Source organism: Artemia sp. Qi Xiang Cuo, chromosome 2 (genome assembly GCF_049724085.1).
Source record: "Artemia sp. Qi Xiang Cuo chromosome 2, ASM4972408v1, whole genome shotgun sequence".
Lineage (NCBI taxonomy): Eukaryota > Metazoa > Arthropoda > Branchiopoda > Anostraca > Artemiidae > Artemia > Artemia sp. Qi Xiang Cuo.
The window spans coordinates 34317254-34339721 of NC_142795.1; the positions used below are offsets into that span (position 1 = coordinate 34317254).

A 22468-nucleotide genomic window follows, 5' to 3' on the forward strand; every position below is an offset into this window, starting at 1 on the left:
TTGCTCCTTACTTACAGTTTGTTATCACAAACAGTTTGATCATCATTTATTTTCTAGTCACTTATGCATTACAGTCCTCAGTGACTAAAAATATAAATTTTAAGCCGATCAGAAAAAGATTTTGACCCTTTTAGGGCTTTGTGTTAGGGGAAACCATGTATCTTAATGTTTTCTTTACTTGGTTCATTTGGTCCAGGGATTTGGAGCTGGTTTAGAAGATGTCAGGGACAACAAGTCTTATGGCCAATGTCTGGGCCCTCGAACACCCTTTTACTTCCCAAAAAGCGTTTGTTCACTTTAGAGCTGACAAAACTACTTAAAATGATTCAAGCCAATCAGAAAAGAGTTTCTGTACAATTTTTTGGTAACATATTTAGTGGTTCTGTGCCTCAACTAAGGAAAACTGGCCGCACTTTTGGAAGAATCAAATTTTTCTTCAAATTTTTTGGTCCAAAGTTTCAGGGCTATATGTTTCACGCCGATCAGAAAGCATATTTCGTTTTATTGGGCCCCATTTTGTTTTAAATTAGAGTCCCATTGGTCCTGGGACTTAAAGTTTATGCAAAGTTTTTCAACCCGCTCAGAATAAAGAAAGAATATGTTACATAACCTTTTTTTTAACTCTTTATTGGCCTCTTTTCTAGGGAAACCAGTATTTTTTTTTCTATTTTTTCATCTGCATTTGGGGACCCTTTAATCAAAGAATTTAAGGTTTTCTCTCACAAAAAAGTAATTTTGTGACAAGTCTTGAGCTGTAATTTGCACCAAGAGGACAATATACTGATATAATTGATTTCATTAGTCCCAGATCTATGCTCACAAAAAAAAGTTGTTGGCCCTTTCACGGGGGCATGGGCCCCAGAAATGTAGTTGTAGATTAAATTCCTTTTAACTAAAGGAATATAACTGAAAGCTTAAAATTCGGGGGAGTGGTATTTAAGGGGCTTCTGAGACTGCCTGATTGACCTCCAATCACTGTCGACCCTTAAAAAGAGTTTTAGAAATCTAATTTCCTCTTGAATGAGCCCCTCCCAAAGTTTCTATAACCAAACCTCCATTTAAAGTGGCCGGGATATAAATATAACAAAAATTATAATAAAAATAAAACAAGGGATACTCAAGAATCTTTACTTGGACAGTGCTATTGCGTCGAGTAAATGCAAAGCCAAAAGATTTCAATACTAGAGTTAGGGTAGATTTTATTGACTTGTTTTCTCAAATTGATTTTTAAGCTTTTAGCAGATTGTTAGAATTACTTTGACCGTTTTCTTACTGGAATTGAATTACAATCACCTTCTGTTTTTGCACCCTGGCCGGTACCGTATAAAAGTAGACAAAAACTACACAAAATTAACCCCTCTCCCAAAAAAAGGGGGTCAGCCCATTAGCTGTCGTTAGATCTATGTAAATACAATTAAGACATTGAATTTAATTTTTCATTTACAAACCAACTCAGAATGAGTTTGTCAGAAACTCAGAATGAATTTGTTACAAACTTCGTTACCAACTATATAAAACTCAACCCCCCCCCACTCCTTAACAGACCGTCAAATTCAAAAAATGATTTTAAACAATACAAGACAAACCAACAGTATATTCAAAGTAAAAGAAGACTAAATGTTGAAAACAAATATTTTTAGCATTTAAATCATAACCAAGTAATGGTATTTTTTCATTACCCAACTTTAGGAAAAAATACTTCGTTTTTTACTAGGATATATGCTTTTTCTGAAAAAAAAGTTTTAGGCTTAGACCAAGACAAAAAACCAACACTCAGTAGAATAGACTCTTACTTACGTGCATAGTTTTTTGTAAATGAATTTGAAGCTTCCTGCTAAGACCTCGCCAACATTACTCATGTAAAGCAGCATCAATGGAATGCCAAATGTTGCGTAAAATATTGCTATTATTTTCCCAGCTACTGTTTGAGGGACTAGATTTCCATAGCCTAGAAAACTAAATATTATTAAACGGTAGAATTTATTTCTACTTTGTTGAAAACAAAAAATGATTTAAAGCGTATTTTGTATTCATAGTTTTCAAACAGTTTGTGGTAACAAACTGTGGAGCGACCCTGCTCAATGGTAACCGAAACTCTAAAAACGGAATTTTGATACCAATCGATACATCAAAAGGATCAGATTTTAATTCTGATTTCAAATATATAAGTTTCATCAAGTTTAATCTTACTTATCAAAAGTTACGCGCCTGAGAAAATTTGGCTGATTTTCGAAAAAAGGGGGAAAGACCCACTAAAATCATATTCAGCATATCAGAGAACCCTACTGTAAATATTCAAGCTCTTATCTACAAAAAAGTGGAATTTTCCATTTTTTGCCAGAAGAAAGATCACGGATGCGTGTTTATTTATTTCTTTTTCTTTTCTTTTCCCCAGGGGTGATCATATCGACCCAGTGGTCCTAGAATATCGTGGGAGGGCTCATTGGAACGGAAATTAAAAGTTCTAGTGCCCTTTTTAAGTGACCGAAAAATGGAGGGCAACTAGGCTCCCACGCTCATTTTTTCCCAGAGTCACTCGATCAAAATTTATAGATAGCCATTTTATTCAGCATGGTCAAAAATATCGTAAATATGTCTTTTAGGATGACTTAATCCCTCAAAGCCCCCAGGGGGGAGGCTGAAGGTTATGAACTTTACCCAATGTTAACATATATTATAGGTTATTGGGAAGTATACATACGTTACCAGGGGGAATTTTTTCTGGTAGTTGGGGGGGGGGGGGGGGCCGGGGGCTATAATGGAAGATCTTTTCATGAAGGAAGTTTTCAGGGGGGAAGGGACATTGCTATGAAGGGGGTTCCGGATTTCTCATCATTATTTAAAAAAAAATCAGAAATTAAATATAAAAAAACAAGTTTTTCAAATGTAGGTAAAGAGCAATAGTAAAACTTAAAACGAACAAAATAATATTAGCTATATGATTGGGTTCACCTTCTGGTCCATACATTGCTGTTCAAGGCAAATATTGTTTAGTATTTTCATATGAGCTTTCTATTCTAATTAATAATCTTTGTGATTAAGGAGTCATTTTTAAAGAATTGGAGCAAAATTCGAAATTTAGCTTAAAGAGCAAGGTATTGACTAGGAGGCAAACCCCCTAATATACGTATTAAAAATATATGAATATAGAAGTTCGATACGTAAGTTAATTCGTAAGCTACGTATATTTATTACTAATAAAAACGTTCGTAAATAAAATCCAACAAGTTTCAAGAAAGCCATTTAACCAAATAAAAGTAAAATTAATATGCAAATTTCGTTTTAATTATTCATGCACGGTGAGCCAAAATCAAAACCTACATTAATTAAAAAACGTTCACAAATGAAATAAAAAAAACAAGTTTTTTTTAACTGAAAGTAAGGAACGACATTAAAACTAAAAACGAACAGAAATTATTCCGTGTATGAAAGGGGCTTTCCCCTCCTAAACGCCTCGCTCTTTACGCTAAAGTTTGACTTTCTCACAACTCAATTTTTTTCAAACAATAAAATTTAGTTTTAATTGCAAATTTTTTTAATTAACTTTTAACAAAAATCACACCATCAGATTCAGCTTATCAACGAAGATTATTAAAGAAGCTTCAAACTCCTATCTGCAAAAATGTGGAATTTTGCATTTTTGATTAACTTTAACGAAAATTACACCATCAAATTCAGCTTATCAGAGAACCCTATTACAGAAGTTTCACGCTCCTATCTGCAAAAAGGTGGAAATTTGCATTTTTTGCTCGAAGAAAGATCACGATGCGTGCCCTCCAAAAAATGGAGGGCAACTACTTTTCTCAAAGTCACCCAATTAAAACTTTGAGATAGCCATTTTGTTCAGCATAGTCGAAAATCTAATAAATATGTCTTTTAAGATGACTTAATCCCCCACAGTTCCCAGGGGAAGGGCTGCAAGTTATGAACTTTGCCCATTGCTTACATATTGTATTGGCTATTGGGAAGTATACAGACATTTTCAGGAAGTATTTTTTCTGGTGGGGGGGGCTGGAGGAGGGGGTTACTCGGGAGAATCTTTCCGTGGAGGATGTTTCTTTGGGGTAAGGGACATTTCTATGAAGGGTGCGCCGAATTTCCAAGCATTATTTAAAAAACGATCAGAAATTAAATTAAAAAAAACAATTTTTTTCAACTGAAAGTAAGAAGCAACATTAGAACTAAAAAAAACAGAAATTATTACGTATATGAGGGGGTTCTCCCCCAAGTCAATACCTCACTCTTTACGCTACAGTTTTTTTAGTGCTTTCAAAAGAGCTATCTATTCTGATTAAACGGCCTTTGTGATTCAGGGGTTTGTGAATTAACTTATTTTTTTTTAACTTTTAACGTAAAGAGCGTGGTATTGGCTAATGGGAGAACCCCCTCATATACGTAATAACATATACGTAATAAAAAAACAAAAAAACAAGCGATACGGCTCAATAGTAATCGAAACTTTTAAAAACGGAATTTGATGTCAATAAATGTATCAAAAGAATGGACTTATAATGCTGATTCTAAATATATAAATTTTATTAAGTTTAGTATTACTCATCAAAGGCTAAGAGCCTGAGAAAATTTACCTGATTTTTTAAAGAGGGAGGAAACATCCCCTAAAAGTGAAAGAATTTTAATGAAAATCCCACCGTCAAATTCAGCGTATCAGAAAACCCTATTACATAGGTTTCAAGCTCATACCTGCAAAAATCTGCAACTATATCTGCAACGTATTTTCTGCCAGAAGAAAAATATACGAATATAGAAGTTCGTTACGTAAGTTAATTTGTAAATTATGTCAGAACCAAATTTAGAGACAGCCATTTAGCAAAAGAAGAGTAAAATTTTTATACAAATTTTGTTTACTTATTCAATGACGGTGAGCCAAAATAAAAGCTGCATTAACGAAAAAACGATCAGAAAAAAAAAGTTCTTTAAACTGAAAGTAATGAGCGACATTAAAACTTAAAACGAACAGAAATTATTCCGTATATGAAAGGGGCTGTCCCCTCCTCAACGCCTTGCTCTTTACGCTAAAGTTTAACTCTGTCTCACAACTTTATTTTTTAAAACAATAAAAAATTATAGCGCAGAGAGCGAGCGTTGAGGAGGGGACAACCCCTTTCATATATAAAATAATCAAACAGTTCGTGGTAACGAACTGTAAGTAAGGAGCGACCCGGCTCAATGGTAACCAAAACTCTAAAAAATGGAATTTTGATACCAATAGATACATTAAAAGAATTAGATATTTATGCAGATTCCAAATATATATATTTCATCAAGTTTAGTCTTACTAATCAAAAGTTTCGCGCCTGCGAAAATTTGGCTAATTTTCGAAAAAGGGGGTAAGACCCCCTAAAAGTTATAGAATCTTAATGAAAATCACACCATCATATTCAGCGTATAAGATAACCCTATTGTAGAGGTTTTAAGCTCCTATGTACAAAAATGTGGAATTTTCCATTTTTTGCCAGAAGAAAGATCACAGATGCGTGTTTATTTGTTTTTTTGTTTTTTTGTTTTTTTTCTTTTCCCCAGGGGTGATCGTATCGACCCAGTGGTCCTAGAATATCGTGGGAGGGCTCATTGGAACGGAAATTCAAAGTTCTAGTACCCTTTTTAAGTGACCAATAAAATGGAGGGCAATTAGGCCCCTCCCACGCCCCTTTTTACCCCAAAGTCACCCGATCAAAATTTTGAGATAGCCATTTTGTTCAGCATGGTCGAAAATATTGTAACTATGTCTTTTAGGATGACTTAGTCCCTCGAAGCCCCCAGGGGGAGGGCTGAAAGTTATGAACTTTACCTAATGTTAACATATAGTATTGGTTATTGGGACCCGGCTCAATGGTAACCGAAACTCTAGAAAACGGTATTTTGATACAAATAGATACATCAAAAGAATTGGATTTTAATGCTGATTTCAAATATATAAGTTTCATTAAGTTTAATCCTACCCATCAAAAGTTACATGCCTGAGAAAATTTGGCTGACTTTCGAAAAAAGGGGGAAAGACCCCCTAAAATCTATAGAACCTTAATGAAAATCACAAAATCATATTCCGCGTATCAGAGAACCCTACTGTAGAGTTTTCAAGCTCCTATCTACAAAAATGTAGAATTGTGCATTTTTTGCCAGAAGAAAGATCACGGATAAGTTTATATTAGTTTTTTTTCCCAGGGGTGATCGTATCGACCCAGTGGTCCTTGAATATTGCAGGAGGCCTCATTCGAAATGAAATTAAAAGTTCTAGTGCCCTTTTTAAGTGACCAAGAATAATGGAGGGCACCTAGGCCTTCTACCACACTCATTTTTTCCCAAAGACACCCGATCAAAATTTTGAGATAGCCATTTTGTTCAGCATGTTCAAAAATATTATAAGTATGTCTTTTAGGATGACTTAATCCCTCGAAGTTCCCAGGAGGAGGGCTGAAAGTTATGAACTTTACCCAATGTTAACATAGAGTATTGGTTATTGGGAAGTATACAGTACAGACGTTTTCTGGGGAGATTTTTCCTGGTAGTGGGGGTGGGGTGGGGGTTATTTGGGAAGATCTTTCCATGAATGAAGTTTTCAGGGGGGAAGGGACATTGCTATGAAGGGGACGCCGGAGTTCCCAGCATTATTTAGAAAAAGATCAGAAATTAAATGTAAAAAACATGTATTTCAACTGCAACAACAGCAGCATCAAAACTTTAAACGAACAGAAAATATTGCATATATGATAAGGTTCACCCGCTAGTCACTACCTCACTCTTTAAACCAGAAATTTTTTAGTATTTTAATAAGAACTATCTATTTTGATTACCGGCCTTGGTGATTAAGCGGTCATTTTGAAAGAATTGGAACAAAATTTGGACTTTCGCTTAAAGAGCAAGGTATTTACTAAGGGGCGAACCCCCTAATATACGTATTAAAAATATATGAATATAGAAGTTCGTTACGTAAGTTAATTCGTAAGTTACGTATATTTATTACTAATAAAAACGTTCGTAAATAAAATGAAACAAGTTTCGAGAAAGCCATTTAACCAAATAAAAGTAAATTAATATGAAAAATTTTGTTTTAATTATTCATGTACTGTGAGCCAAGATCAAAACCTGCATTTATTCAAAAACGTTCTTAAATTAAATAAAAAAAACAAGTTTTTTTAACTGAAAGTAAGGAACGACATTAAAACGAACAGAAATTATTCCGTATATGAAAGGGGCTGTCCCATCCTCAACGCTTTGCTCTTTACGCTAAAGTTTGACTTTCTCACAACTTTATTTTTTTTAAACAATAAAAAACTTTAGCGTAAAGAGTGAAACGTTGAGGAGGGGACAGCCCCTTTCATATACAGAATAGTTTCTTTTCGTTTTAAGTTTTAATGTCGCTCCTTACTTTCAGTTAAAAAAACTTGTTTTTTTTATTTAATCTCTTTTTAAAAATTAAGGCTTCGAAGCTGCTCAAGCGTTTATACACCGTACATTAATGAAACTTCTTTTCCAAAAGCAAAAAAATCAATATACTTTACGCATAGGTAGCGGTGGATCCATGTTAGGGGTGCGGGGGGGGGGGGGGGCACGCTCTCCTATCATAGTGGCGGATTTGGGGCTAGGGTTCGGACCGCTTGCTCCGGTTGGGGTTTATAACACTATAACACTTAAAAGTTATTTTTTGAAATTGGTTTTTATTAGTTGAGTTATAAATAAGTTTTAATTGTTAAGACCGTTTATTTTTCTAAACAAGTTTGAAACAAAGTTTCAAACTTGTTTACCAAGTTTGAACTTGGACCATATAACACTTAAAAGTTATTTTTTGTAATTGGTTTTTATTAGTTGAGTTATAAATAAGTTTTAATTGTTAAGACCGTTTATTTTTCTAAACAAGTTTGAAACAAAGTTTCAGTTAATTTGTGTGGTCTCGTTTAGATTTTACTGATGACGCATACCGCCTAAAAGTATGAAATTAAATTTAGACTTATCAGGGAAATCTGTCCGTATAACCACAAAAGCCGACAGTGAGATGAAAATCTTCATTTCGTATTAAAAAGGAGGCAAAACTTAAATCATAACTTCTTTAGGCTGTCGAAATGATATTTCAGGATTATAAAGTCACAACGGGTCTGAAAAACTTAATATTTAAACTTCTTTTTACTGTCAAAGATTTGTTTTTGAGTCTTGATATGGCACAGAGGTGAAGAAATAGATATCATTACTTTTTTGGCTGTCATAAAATTTGGGTTTGCTGATTTTTGTGAAGCGAGTGGTTTTTACAATACTGTTGTTTTTTGGGGGATTTTTATAATAGAGAGTAATTACATGAGAAGTGCAAAGATATTACTAATTTACGTTTTGGATTGCAGATAGCAAATGGTGGCCACTTTAATGCCTATTTTCATCTACCTATAGCTCTGCGTTTATGTCATATCACCAGATCTGTTCATCCTAGAACATTAAAATAAAGGCCTAAGTCTTTAAAAATATCTGAACTTTAATAAAGTTTTGCACAAGTATGCACTTAAAACTAAGCATACAAATCAAAATGCCCCTTGAATGGTCGGAGTAATCATTTAATAAATATGGATTAAAAAAAAGTGTTTGTAAAAGAAGGCAAATAATTATGTGTTCATTTCATTTAATTTAGCCAGTATATATAGGTCTCTGAACTCTCAGTTTAAATCATTGGAATGACATCGATTTATTTTCAAACATTTACTAATGAAATGTAGAAAAAGTGAAAATTCACACCATTTGAGTTAACCACGGAAATGGAATGCAACTACAATATTACTTCAGAATCTCTCACCTTTTCAATACCAACCAGTCATTAAAAATAGTTATTTTTGCGTATAGGGCCTGCATATAATTTTCCATAAAATTGTATATACTGCTATTGTATGCTGATTATTTTTTCGTGAACCCCGGTGCATGTTAAATTTTTAGCCATGTCTTGATGCCTATTGCAAAATACTTGATTTTCAATTCAGAATCAACGGATTATTTCTTCAAGAAACTTAATACATCACGATTTATGTCTTCGAGAAAAATGTTATATTTTTAGTTCTTCTTGATGAAACTTATTGCATGTTGATTTGCCTCTCCATGAAACTTGTACATTGATTTTTTCTCCTCGTGAAACCGGTTTTGTTCGAGGAAAGCGTTGCGTTTTGATTTTTGTTCGTGAAAGCTGCTGTATGTGGACTATTTCTTAAAATATGATTCGATGTGTGATGTTTGTTCCCGGTGAGGGTAATAAGCTGAAACTGAAAAATTTTTACAGGACGTTTGAGTTAAGTAATACTATAAATATCCCAACTACAAAAGGAGGAAAATCACTTGACATAATCGCTACAAATATGATCAAATATTACAAAAGTCACACAGGCCCGTCCCTGGGTAGTAGTTACCATTTCTCACTTGAGCTAAATACGTTGAACAGTGTGAAAATAACGTACACAACGACAGAGACAACCAGCCGACCAATCACTGATACCGGTTTGTTCGAGTTTGAGAACTGGATAACTCAAGAAAGTTGGATAGTTGTATCGAATGCCAGCACTGCCAATTCAAAAACAGTAATTCTTCAAAATACGTTACTAGAAATATTTTGCAATTACTTCCCCGAGAGAAAAACCAAGTTCGTCTCCGCAAACCGTCCATACATTTCAATGGATGTTAAAAAGCTGATAGCTGAGAAGCGAAGATCGTTCAAAGAACGGAAACGCCAGCATGCTATTCTTTTGAAGAACAAAATTCGCAAACTGACACACCAGGCGGCAATAGACTACCATGAAGGTAAAGTGAATGATTTTTTCCAATCCATACCCCAAAAGTGGTAAAAGAAGTTAAAAAAATGGTAGGAAAAGAAACTCAGTGCGTCGATTTCAAATTGGATGATACAGATACCGAATTGTTCAACCAACTTATCGCCCACCTGGCTAGTATTGTACAAACCCTATTTCCCTTGCACCCCGATGAGATACTACAGCCACCTCCAGACTATCAGGACCTCCCAACAATAACAGCTGAAATGGTGACCAAAAAACTTAAAATGCTAAATGTAAATCAAGTTCCCAGGTTAGGTTAGCCAAACAACAAAGAAGCCATGTTTGTTTCTTAATTCCCCTTTCTTAAATCAATACATTCTCCCCACCGATTATGTAAATCAAGTTCTCGGAAATTCACTTCACCCTCGAGTCCTAGATCAATACATTGCCCCTAGCGATTATGTAAATCACCCCCCAGTGTCATAAATCAATGATTCCCCGAGCGATTATGTAAATCACCCCTCATGTCATTACACGTGGCCAAACAACAACAGATCGATAATCCTTGAATAAATTATGTAAAAAAAAAGTTTTAGGTGGCAGCAGGGGTGCCCCGTGGGATCAATAGGGGCCATTCTACTTGGGAATTCAGTTTAATTTTATAAGCTTTTTCCAAAACGGTTCAAGACACCTATATTCTTCACTACAAACGAGAGTGTGGCTATTGTCCTTTTCCCTAACGGTAAAAGCATAAGGCCTACTGTGTATTTGGCGCTTTACTAAAACGAATTATATTACAAATATTTTCTCTTTTACTTATTACAACATTGAAAATAAAATGAAAATTGCTGTATAATCAGCCAGGATTTACCAATAGGCCCACTGGGCCCTGCAGCTTTCACTATTCCTGAATTTTGGGGATTTCCCCGAAAATCTTGCAAAAACGAAGCGGAAAAACACTTGGGCTTAGAAGTGTCAAAGCTTTAAATCCAGCCCTGGGTGAAACAAAATCTTGAGCTGGTGAGCCTTCAGCAATTAAATATCATTGTATATCAAATATTCAATTTAATTTTATTAGTTCAGGCCAAAACTGTTCATTTATCTTGGAAGAGGGAATTCAAAATTATTCCCTCGACAATATTTTGAAAGAGAGAATTTTGAAAAGCTCGAAAGTTTGACAATCAAAAACGAACAGAAATTAATTAAAAAACCGCCCGGCCATATTAAAATTAATAACATAATAAATAAAAACCTACAATAACTCAAACTAAAACGACCGGAAATTACTGTTAAAGAATAAATGAAACCAAAACGAAAAGAAATTAGAAAAACAATCATAGCAAAAAACATACAACAGGTACTAAGATAAATTAATAAATAAATCTTAAAACAAGTAAAGCTTAAGTTGAATGTGCAAATCAAGCTTAAAGCAAACAAAAATATTTTGCTATCAAAGTATGAATGAATTCCAAAACGAATAGATATTAAATAAACAATCATTGCAAACAAACACACAGAAGGTACTAATATAAATGAGAAAATAATTCTTAAGAGAAAGAAACTTAAATTGAAAATGCAAATTAGGTTGGAAACAAGCAAAAATCTCCACAAACAAGAGTTTGGGGTTTGCCACCTTCTCTCACTGTAAAAGCATAAAACCAACTGCGTCCTTGGTGTTTTACTGAAAACGAATTATATTACAATTATTTTCTTTTATTCTTATTACAACCTTTAAAATAAACATAAAAATTACAGTAAAATTGAATTTTCAACTGATAAGCTTTCAGAAATTAATATCATTATATATCAATAATTTAGTTTAATTTTATTAGTTCTTACCAAGACGGTTCAAGACAAATATAGCTTCACTACAAACAAGACTGTCCCCGCCTCAACGCCTCGCTCTTTACGCTAAAGTTTTTTATTATTTTAAAAAATAAAGTTGTGAGACAGAGTCAAACTTTAGCGTAAAGAGCGAGGCGCTGAGGAGGTGACAGTCTCTTTCATATACAGAATAATTTCTGTTCGTTTTAAGTTTTAATGTCACTCCTTACTTTCAGTTTAAAAAAACTGGTTTTTTTTATTTAATTTTTGAAAGTTTTTGAATAAATGCAGGTTTTTATATTGGCTCACCGTACATGAATAATTAAAAAAAAATGTTCATATTAACTTACTTTTATTTAGTTAAATGGCTTTCTCAAAACTTGTTTAATTTTATTTACGAACGTTTTTATTAGTAAAAAATATACGTAACTAACGAATTAACTTACGTAACGAACTTCTATATTCATATATTTTTAATACGTTTATTAGGGGGTTCGCCCCATTATTTAATACCTTGCTTTTTAAGTGAAAGTTCAAATTTTGTTCCAATTCTATAGAAATCACCGCTTAATCACAAAGGCCGTTAATTAGAATAAATAGCTCTTATGGAAGTACTAAAAAATCTTTGGCTTAAAGAGCGAGGCATTGACTACGGGGTGAACCCAATTATATATGTAATATTTTTTGTTCGTTTAAAGTTTCGATGTTGCTGCTGTTGCAGTTGAAATACTTGTTTTTTTATATTAAATTTATGATCTTTTTATAAATAATGCTGGGAAGTCCGGCGTCCCCTTCATAGCAACTTGATTTACATAATCGATGGGGAGAATGTATTGATTTAAGAAAGGGGAATTAAGAAACAAACATGGCTTCTTTGTTGTTTGGCTAACCTAACCTGGGAACTTGATTTACATAATTGATGGGGAGAATGTATTGATTCACGAAAGGGGAATTAAGAAACAAACATGGCTTCTTTGTTGTTTGTCTAACCTAACCTGAGAAATTGATTTACATAATCGGCGGGGAATTATTGATTCACGAAAGGGGAATTAAGAAACAAACATGGCTTCTTTGTTGTTTGGCTAACCTAACCTGAAAAATTGATTTACATAATCGGCGGGGACTTATTGATTCACGAAAGGGGAATTAAGAAACATTATGGCCTCTTTGATCTTTAGGCTAACCTAACCTGAGAAATTGATTTACATAATCGGCGGGGAATTATTAATTCACGAAAGGGGAATTAAGAAACATTATGGTTTCTTTAATCTTTAGGCCTGGGGGATTTATTTGTTGTTGTTGTTTTGGCCAAGTGCACGCTAGGTGCGAATGTCAAGGTGTCCAGGAATTAGGAAACAGTTAGATCACGTATTTCCTTCTCAGCCAATCAGTGAATCGGTTACATCTCCATTCTCAGCCATTCAAAGCCTTGCTTACATGTGATTTTCCCCGTTACATAACAAGTAACCCTTGAGATTTCGTATATAAAGGACATGCATTGTGATTAAATTATAAGAAAGTAAAGTAACCTAACAATGGATAGAACACTTGAAATTGTTGATGAGCTTGAAGCATTGGCACCCACAATTAGCAATGTGAGTTCATTTTAATTTTTTATTTTCAAAATAAAATTATTTTCCTTGATCACCCTCTAGTATATTTAAGTAAGTCCCCCCTCCCCCATAATACAAACACCACTATGTTAACTTTATAATAACTATAAAACAAAAAATATTTTCTTTTTAAAACATAAAACAAACCCCTTCCCGATAGCCTTACAACAATAATTATCGCATTAGACATAATTCTCTTTTTCAAAAAGCTTTGGCTGTTCTGTATTGTAATCTTTTCTATAACTGACATCCGTCGCTCTGTTGTTATTAAGTCACTCTGGTTTTGACATATGGCTCTCCAGCACGAGGTTAAAATTAGCTGTCACCCTTTTGAAAGTCCGTCCTGTAAAAGGTATCTTAGATCAAAATGGTTTGTTTTTCTCTCAAATTAAAACGGTTTTAAGTAAAATGAAGATTGCTTTTTATAAAGCTTATGGATTTGTAACCTTTATTTTTGTAGGAGTGAAATGTGATTATTACACCAAATAAGTACAACACATCTAGTGCGGACAAGGCGGACAGGGGGGGAGGAGGGGGACAGGCCGCAATTCGATCACCATTATCGAAAAATGAAAACAAAGTGTTTTCTTTGCATGACAAAAAAGGGGGCTGGGATGTCTATGAATAAGCTTTTTTAATTAATTAAAATAGCATTTGATTTCTGAGTTTAGTATATTTTTACTTTTTGCTTTACTGAAAATGCTGGCGTAGGGGGGCTTTCTTAGTGATAAATGCTTTTCTAGACAAAATTATGGTTAGGGGATACTAATTTTCATTCTGTAAAAAAGGGGGAAATTATTTCGATACTAACTTTTTTCTCTTCTTTAAGGCAAATTGTGAAGAATGCCCGTCGCCTCTCAGTAAGAGAGCTAGGGTCCAAGATAAAACCCATGTGAGGGCGTCAGTTATACAATATGGCCGCTGTCCGATGCCCTCTAGCTCTACACTGCCTGCCCAAGCTTCATCTGCACAGGCAACAATACAGCCAGGCCGAAAACCCAAAAGAGAGTGGATGGATGCTTTCAATGCCACAGTTGCGGAAAATTGTGAGGTAGCTTACCCGTCACTCTTTTATCCTACATTGTCGAGGGTCTCAGGAACTATACAAAATCATGAGGTTGCCCTCGAACACATGCTACCTGGACCATCCGACACCCAAGTGCAGCCAGGATTTGCAAATGTGAGCATTTTTACCTCTAGTTATAGAAATATATATCTATTTCTTCCAATGTTTTTTTTAGTCTTTTCTTTTCACTATTTTTCAACACTATAAAAGTGTATCTCAGAGATAATAAAATATTAACCCCTCGCCCCCAACCAGTGTTTTAAATTTCTCTGCCCCCCCTCCCTCAGAGATATCTAAATATAATGTAATTTTTTTTGCTTGTCAAAAGAAACCGCTCTTTTTTTCTAATCTTTGCTATTTTCTCTATAGCTATCGCGTCGATATCTCATAATAATATTTTTAGGTAATTTCTAGTTTACTGCTATCTCTCCACTATGACAACTCAAAATGCTATTTTTTCACAATTGAATATTATAGTTTTATGGGAAGGACAGAGATTATCCCATTTATCTCTTTGCACATACGGATTCTAATTTGCGTAATATTTTTGACAGCTTTCAATCTTACAACTTGCCAAGATTTTAGGGGCTTAGCATTCAATAAGAGTTAACGGTTTCCAATTTAATTTTATATTTCCTGCTTAACAGTCTTGGAACAGAACATAAGTGGCTTACAATAATTGAGCTAATGAGTCCTAGACAACCTGTATGGAATTAGAGAGAGAGAAACGACTTATGGTCTAACAATTGTTTTTTTTTAGGACATTATGTAAACGGCTGGGAGCCACGGAGCCCGGGAAGGACCGGTGGTCCCGAGAAGCGCCAGAGGAAGTGCCGCGGGAAAGCGCTGCGGGAAAGCGCTGCGGGAAGCGCTGCGGGGGCCCGCTGGGCCGGCACGGAGGGGGGAAGTAGATAGGGGAAATTGATGGGGGGTGGAGTTGTTTGAACAAAATAAAATTGGCAAATCTATTTAAAGCGTTTTAGATTGTAAATATCTTATGTTAAGTTTGAAATTGGAACTTTCAGAATATCGATAGTTGTGGGGGGGGGGAAGTGAATTAACCAAATGCTACTATGTGCATACTGCTACTACTAGTAAGCAAGTTTTAAATAATACGTTAATAATATTCTAAATTTTAAAAATAGTAGGGGTGATTTGCACACTTTGAAAATAAGCTTTTTTTTTCATTTATAGATTGGAGCATTCGTCCCATACTCGTCGTCATCATCATCATCATCATCGTGCTCATCAGTTGGAAAAGGAGAGGACGCACCGGTGGAGCTCCACAGCAATTTACCAGGGAGCGATATCGTCATTGAGCAAATACCTAATAATATTGATGATTTTTTAAATGATTTTCTTTTCAATGTAGATCATAGCACATTTAAGCTAGTAGACTTAAGTCCAAACACCCTACAGCTTTTGGACGATTTTACAAATGAATTAACGGGGAACCCTCCTCCTCTAGCCTCCGATATCCTAAGGAATCCACTTCAAACAACTGAAGTGGAGCATTCGCATAGCCCTATTGTTGAACAATGTGGAGGGAGTGTTGATGATATACAAGAGGGGGAGGGGGGTAATGTCCAATTCACGACTATTCCAGATTTCTAATTATCTAATACAATTTTAAATGCAATAGTTGTCTACACTGCGACTTTTGGGGACCCGTTTAATTCACTTATGGGGGAAAATTATGTAATTGATCCTGTAGAAATTGTACATGACTATGTAGATAAAATTCGTGCACTGCTGGAGAACCAATTCAATTATGGGGGAGGGATTCAATTAAGGTTTCAATTGTTTTAAAGGTATTCTATTTAAATGAGGAGAAAAGTGAAGTTTAATATCATTATGTACATTCCGAGATGCGCGTGATTTATCCGAATTTAGAAAATTTTGAGGGAGTTTTTTCGGAGTGGGTAGGTCAAATTATTGCGCATCTCGAGAACTTTAAACGAAAATGGGAGCGGCTCTTTAGATCTTTTTATTGAAAATTTAAGCGTTAATATTTGTAAATTTAAGAAAGATTTTATTTTAAGAGGGGGTGGTGGTGAGAGGGATACAGTTTTAAAATATAATCCTGATTTAGTAGGTTGTCGTGGTGTCCAGAAGATCTGTTTTGAAACACATCAAAAATGTTTCAAGTATGCTCTCCTCATATCAGCATTTCAGCCTCTAGCAGATGACGCTACCAAGACGAATTTAGACGATTGGGCTGTACATGGGAAGGAAGGGTCCAATTTCCCCATTGTAGATTTTTCTTGTTTAGAGGGAAAATACACAGTAACGCTAATATCCATTGATGTTTTTGAAAAAGCTAATGCCCATTTAAATATCGGCGTTACTGTGGTTCAGTATGAAACTGAATTTCAAGATGAGGTTCGTTCAAAAAAGAAGGGGGTGGTTTTCCCTGTAAGAGGCCCGTCAATTGAATTAGTCAAACACTGGGTTTCGTTGTTGTATACACCCCCATTTAGTGATCTTGTCAATTGAATTGGCAATTTTAATCCTATTACTGACATCAGTAGAGTTCTGGGGGAGGGTCAAAAACAGAGTGCCTATTTGTACTGTTCGAAATGCTTCTCTCGATTTTGAACTGAATTAAAGCTGCAAAATTCTACGAGACATTGAAGTCGGCATGGCTACCAGACAGTGGAAACGGTTTGAGGGGATAGGGCCATTTTATGTTTTAAAAATTTCCAAAACACCATCCTCCAGTGCAACAAAATATCTTTGGATTGTGAAGCTAAGCTGGTGGAGGTAAAAGATCCTCGATTTCCAAACCGAGTCAAAGAACATCAAGTTATTGCAGTGTCCTATGCTCATGCCCAAAGAGACAATTCTAACTCCATGCGGTTGTTAGAAATAGTTGAAACATTGGATGAGGGGGAGCGCATGGTCAAAGCACTGACTAAACTAATTGGCACAGCTTATGGTGCTATTTCTCGATTGAGAAATACCCATTATCCTATGGTTTTGTCTGCAGAGGATCGTCTCGCAATTAAAAATCAAAAAATATGTTGGGTTTGTAAGGGGGAGTTTGAAGAGGGGGATAAGGGGACTAACGGAAAAAGAGGAGGGCGGGGGAAAGTCAGGGATCATAATCACCTATGGCAGGAAATATCCGCTGGGGGTAGTAATTTTAGAGGGGTTGCGCATCAATCGTGTAACTTAAATGTTAGCCAGCAGTTTTTTATCCCTGTTTTTATCCACAGCTCAAATTATGATTTAAAATTTATTTTACCGGCACTGGCACGTATGCACAGGGAGGGAGGGAGAGTAAACAGTCCATGGGTAAACAATTCATTTACCTATAACATCAATCCCAAATCGGCCGAGAAGTTGTTGCTTCTCGAACTGAAATGGCAGGCAGTGGATAATGGACATACGTGTTGGAATAAAATCAGGTTTTCAGATTCTTTTAGTTTTTTTCCCAAGGCATTGAGTCAATTGATTCAAGTGCAGAAAAGATACAATTTTTTTAGCTTTCCTTTGCTAAAATAACACTTCCCTGACAGTGAAATGTATTATCTATTGACCTGCAATGGTGTATATGCATATGACTATTACTTTTCTCGAGCTCGCTTAATTGAGTTGAAACTACCTTCAACTGAAGCTTTTTACAATTCACTCACCAATAATGAATGCACAGCCGAGGAGTATGAGTTTGCCAAGAATGTGTGGTCTAAGGGGGATTGTAAAAATGGGTGGGATTATTGTCGACTGTACTTGGCCAGTGACGTTTTAACTCTGTTGGATATAGTCTATAAGAACACAGACCAAATCTATTCAGAGTTCGGGTTAGATATAGGCTACTATTTTTCCACAACCCAGTTGGTGATGGATTTGATTTTAAAAAATAGCAGGGAGGAAATAGGCCTAATCAAGTATGTAGATCAGCAACTTTTTGTGGAGCATTAATTGCAGGGACGATATATTGTTCATGGGGACTGCGTCTTGTCGACAGATCCAAGCGGAAAAAATAGCACCGGTGCAAAGTCAAATGCAGTGTTCTTGGACATGAACTCATTGTACCCCTCAGCAATGTCTCACTACTCTTTGCCGTGTGGGAACTATCAATGGCTTGAGAATCCTTGTGAGTTCCCTGACATTACCACCGTCGAGGACAATGGGCCAAAAGGATGGTTCTTTGAAATTGACGGACATATTCCTCTGGCGCTTCACGATTCAGTCAAAGATTTTGTTTTTCCCTGTATCAATCGACCCGTGAGCAGGGACTAATTTAGCCCCTACAATCGATCATTGGTTGAGGATATGGGGATGCACTGGACTCCCTCTAAGCAAAAACTGATTGCTGATTTGGACCCTAAGGAGAATATCGTTGTTCACCATGTGCTTTTGCGCTGAATGGTGAACAATGGTTTCAGGATCACTAAAATACATAGGGTCCACCAGTTCAATCAGAAACCTTACTTGAAAACGTTTATCGACACTTTTGTTGATAAACGCTCTAGGGCAAACTCCAAGGTAGAAAAGGAAATGTACAAACTCATTCTAAATTCAGTGTTTGGCAAAATATGTGAAAGCGTACGTAACAGATCTCGCTGCGACGTTGTGACTGACCCTTTAGAGTGTGCACGAATTATTGCCGATCCCAATTTTACATCGTTCACGAGCATAGAGGCTGGCATGGTTCTTCTACACAGGCGAAAGCGAAATGCAGCATTGAAAAAGAATAAAGCAGGAGGCGTTTTAGTAATAGAAGTGTTCAAAAAGCTCATGAGGTAGTTTTTTACACATTGCGCCACGTGCCAAAACACTGGAAGAGAGAGGTTCATTGTTGAAACGGTGCTACATATGATATGCGGCTAAAAGTAAATGGAACCAAAGATTTATTGGGTGATCTAGAAAAGGGGGAACACATCAGCTTGCGGAAGGATTTCACCAACTGGAATCAATCCCTTTACCCCGAGTTGGGGAAACGTCAAGCCCTCAACCAACTATTAATGTTAAAATCAGAGACGGGGATTGATTTGATATCCAGGGGGGTGTTCCCGGGTCCTAAAGTTTATTGCGTTAAAATTCATAGTAGGGATGAAAAGAAGGCGTGTAAAGGGGTGCCTACACATTTTGTAAAGAGCAATTTCAACATGAGCGTGTACAGACACTGTCAGGAAATTAGCCTAGTGTTAAGAGCTAAAGTGTCTGCAATTCACTCTGTGAAGTATAGAAATTATGCTCTTAGAGTGGAAAAAATGCAATATCGTTTATATCTAACAACGTATATGTTCTCGAAAATGGCGTGACTTTCCTACCTCATGGCCACTACCATATTTCCGACCAAGTTAAATGTGTAGACTATTGCAATCAACTTGTTCTGGATAAATTAACCTAACCAGACTAACCAACTAACCCAACCACTAACCAACTAACCCCTCAACCCTTTCATCAATTAAATGCTCTAATTCTTTCATAAATTAACTAACCACCTTAACCATCTTAACCCAACCCAACCTAACCTGCCGCAGTGACGACAACTATTTTAAAGTTTTTTCACCCCGCGGCTCCCGGGGGGTGGGGGGCCCTTCCCACAGCCGGTCCCCGGGGGTGAGGGGTCCCGCCCGCAGCCACTCCCGGGGGGGGGGGGCATTTAAATTCATAAGGTTCAACTGTGCTATCCAGAATTTTCAAGTGTTTTTTTTTCAAGTGTTGTTTTCAAGTGTTTTTTTGTTGTACAAAAAAAAGTGTTGTTGTTGTTGTTGTACAGAAAAGTGTGTTACTCTGTGCTAATGTACATAAAGTGTTCATGTTGATGGACAAAAAGTGTTTTTAAGACAATAAGTGTTGTTCTTGCTGTTGATGGACCAAAAGTCTTATTATTTATGTTGAACATAAAGTGTCATTTTATCATTGTTGTTCATGTTCATGTTGAAAAAGTAGTTATCATGTTGCGGAAATAAATGCTGACATGAAATATTGTCAACTGTTCTTGTTTTACGTAAAATGTTATTTTTATCGTTGTTGTTCATGTTGAACAGATAGAGTTTTCATGTTGTCGAAATAAATGCTGCCATGAAATATTGTTTTTTTTGTTGTTGTTCTTGTTAATGTACTAGATAGATCTATGGAAAAATTACTACTATTACTACTTATTCATTGGACACGTATGATTTACAGTTAATTGTAGTCCAACTGTTGTCAACAGCAGCAACAGCATGTATCAATTTAAAACACCCTTCAGATTGTTTCTGTGTGGGCCCTCAATGTCGGGGAAAACAACACTCTTAACTAAAATAATTAAAAATTGCGATAAAATGTTTTTGGAAAAGCCGAAAAAAATCTACTATTGTTACAGTATTTGGCAGGAGTCATACGATCAAATAAAAGCAATTTCCACAACCATACCAATACAATTCATACGGGTATTTGATGTTTTCAATAGTATTGAATCGAACTCATGGCTGATTATTGATGATTTGGCTAAATCCATTGAACAGTTTTCGCGGGAAATGCTAAAACAGTTAACTGTTTGCTCCCATCATAGACACATTTCTATAACCCTAGTTCTAGACAATCTGTTTCATCAGAGCAAATGTATGCGAACCCTTGCTTTGAATTGCACTATCTATACAATCTATCGTGTTGTTCTTGATTCTAGCTCGTTCATAACTCTCAATAAACAGATATACCCCGGTGCCCCAAAATTTTTGTTGTCAGCATTCACTCAGGCGGCTAATAAACCGAACAGTTACATTTTTCTGGATCTTAATCAGAGCACGCCCGAGGATCTACGTGTAGTCACCGATATTTTTGACAATTATATTACAGTATATCTTCCGGTGAACAGTAGAAAAGGTTATTAGTTGCCATTATGACACTGAAGAAACTACACGAACAACGGCATTTATTTTCCGTTTTAAGCACTTCAAAACCCTTTCTTAGGAAGGCCATACTCAAACATGGTGTTGACAATGATTTCATTAATCTAATATCTGAACTTTGTTTAAATTTAACTGCGGGCAATGTTCAACTGCCATAAGGTGTTATACACCAGACAAACCACCATGTTTCCCCTGTACGCGCCTTGGATTGAAAAAACAAGGGAAAAATATATAAACGACAACGGCTCCTTTAAGCAGGCATTAGCTTTTTCACACTTTTACTGCCGATAATTACAGGACTTGTAAACAGTTGTCTCTAGAGAGAGAATGGCTAAACCCTAAAAATTCACACCGTATGAACTTTTCCTCTCACTTATTGAACATTTTCAAGACAATCTAAGCAAATTGATTAACGATGAGAATATTGCCGATGACAAAAAACTGCTTTTACTTCAAGATGCATTGCGACGTGTGGACAAGCATTAACCTTATCGTGAGAGACCCACCGCCGCCACTGTTACCGATCCCTCCAAACAGGAAACATCTCCTCAAGATTCTGCACAATCAAACGAGAAGGAATTGAATTCAATTGTATTGAAATTTGGGAACCTATTGCCACTGACCTATCGAGAACAGAGTAAAAGATTATTATCTTATCTCATGTTGGAAACTGGTGATGAGCATCAGGTTCAAGTCGAGAGCACAGGGAAACAAATTATAATTCAGGGAAAAAGTTATAATCTAGTTGATTTAATTTGTGATATGGTAACGAATCGTAAAGGACTTTTATCATTTGACAATAATCTATACACATTTCCAAGTTTATCAAACTTCCCCAAAAGTCTTATTGGCATTAAGCAAATTCTAAAGAAACTAAGAGAATATAGTCCTCCAACAACACCAACACCATTTAAAAAAGAAGAAGAAGATTCACTATTGGAAAATACTAGCAACAGCAGCAATGATTTTATAACACCTCTGGCTGCTAGTCGAACGTGAAGACAAATTGATTCAACCTCAAGTATGCGAAAGGGGAGTGGACATTGAACTACGTGTTTGCGTTCAAAATGGATGAAGTTCTGAAAGGTGTCTATGAAAATATTGGTGAAGCGGGAAGTTTAAGTTCTCCCAAACCACTTTCTAAAGTTGTTTCCGGCACCATATTTAAAAAAGCAAAAGAGTATCTAGAGAATGAACCGAGTTACACACTGCATCGGAATCACAGGCTTCGCGGCACACACTAAAGCGACAAACTAAAGCCTTTTTCCCTCTGAATATAATGCAAACGGATCTTTTATCTTTAGACACAATTCAACGGCGTCACAATGCACCCTACAAATATATTCTGGTGGCAATCTGTGTCTT

At 35.9% G+C, this 22468-nt stretch overlaps 1 protein-coding gene across 1 annotated transcript in view; it reads right to left on the reverse strand.

Annotated features, from left to right (window-relative positions):
* The window catches only part of LOC148955168 (potassium channel subfamily K member 9-like), a 265131-nt gene that overhangs the window by 6133 nt on the left and 236530 nt on the right, over nucleotides 1–22468 (reverse strand). Inside the window, exon 4 of the mRNA XM_089108087.1 lies at nucleotides 1798–1948. Within this exon, the coding sequence (XP_088964213.1) occupies nucleotides 1798–1948 (151 nt within the window). The remainder of the gene's footprint in view (nucleotides 1–1797; nucleotides 1949–22468) is intronic.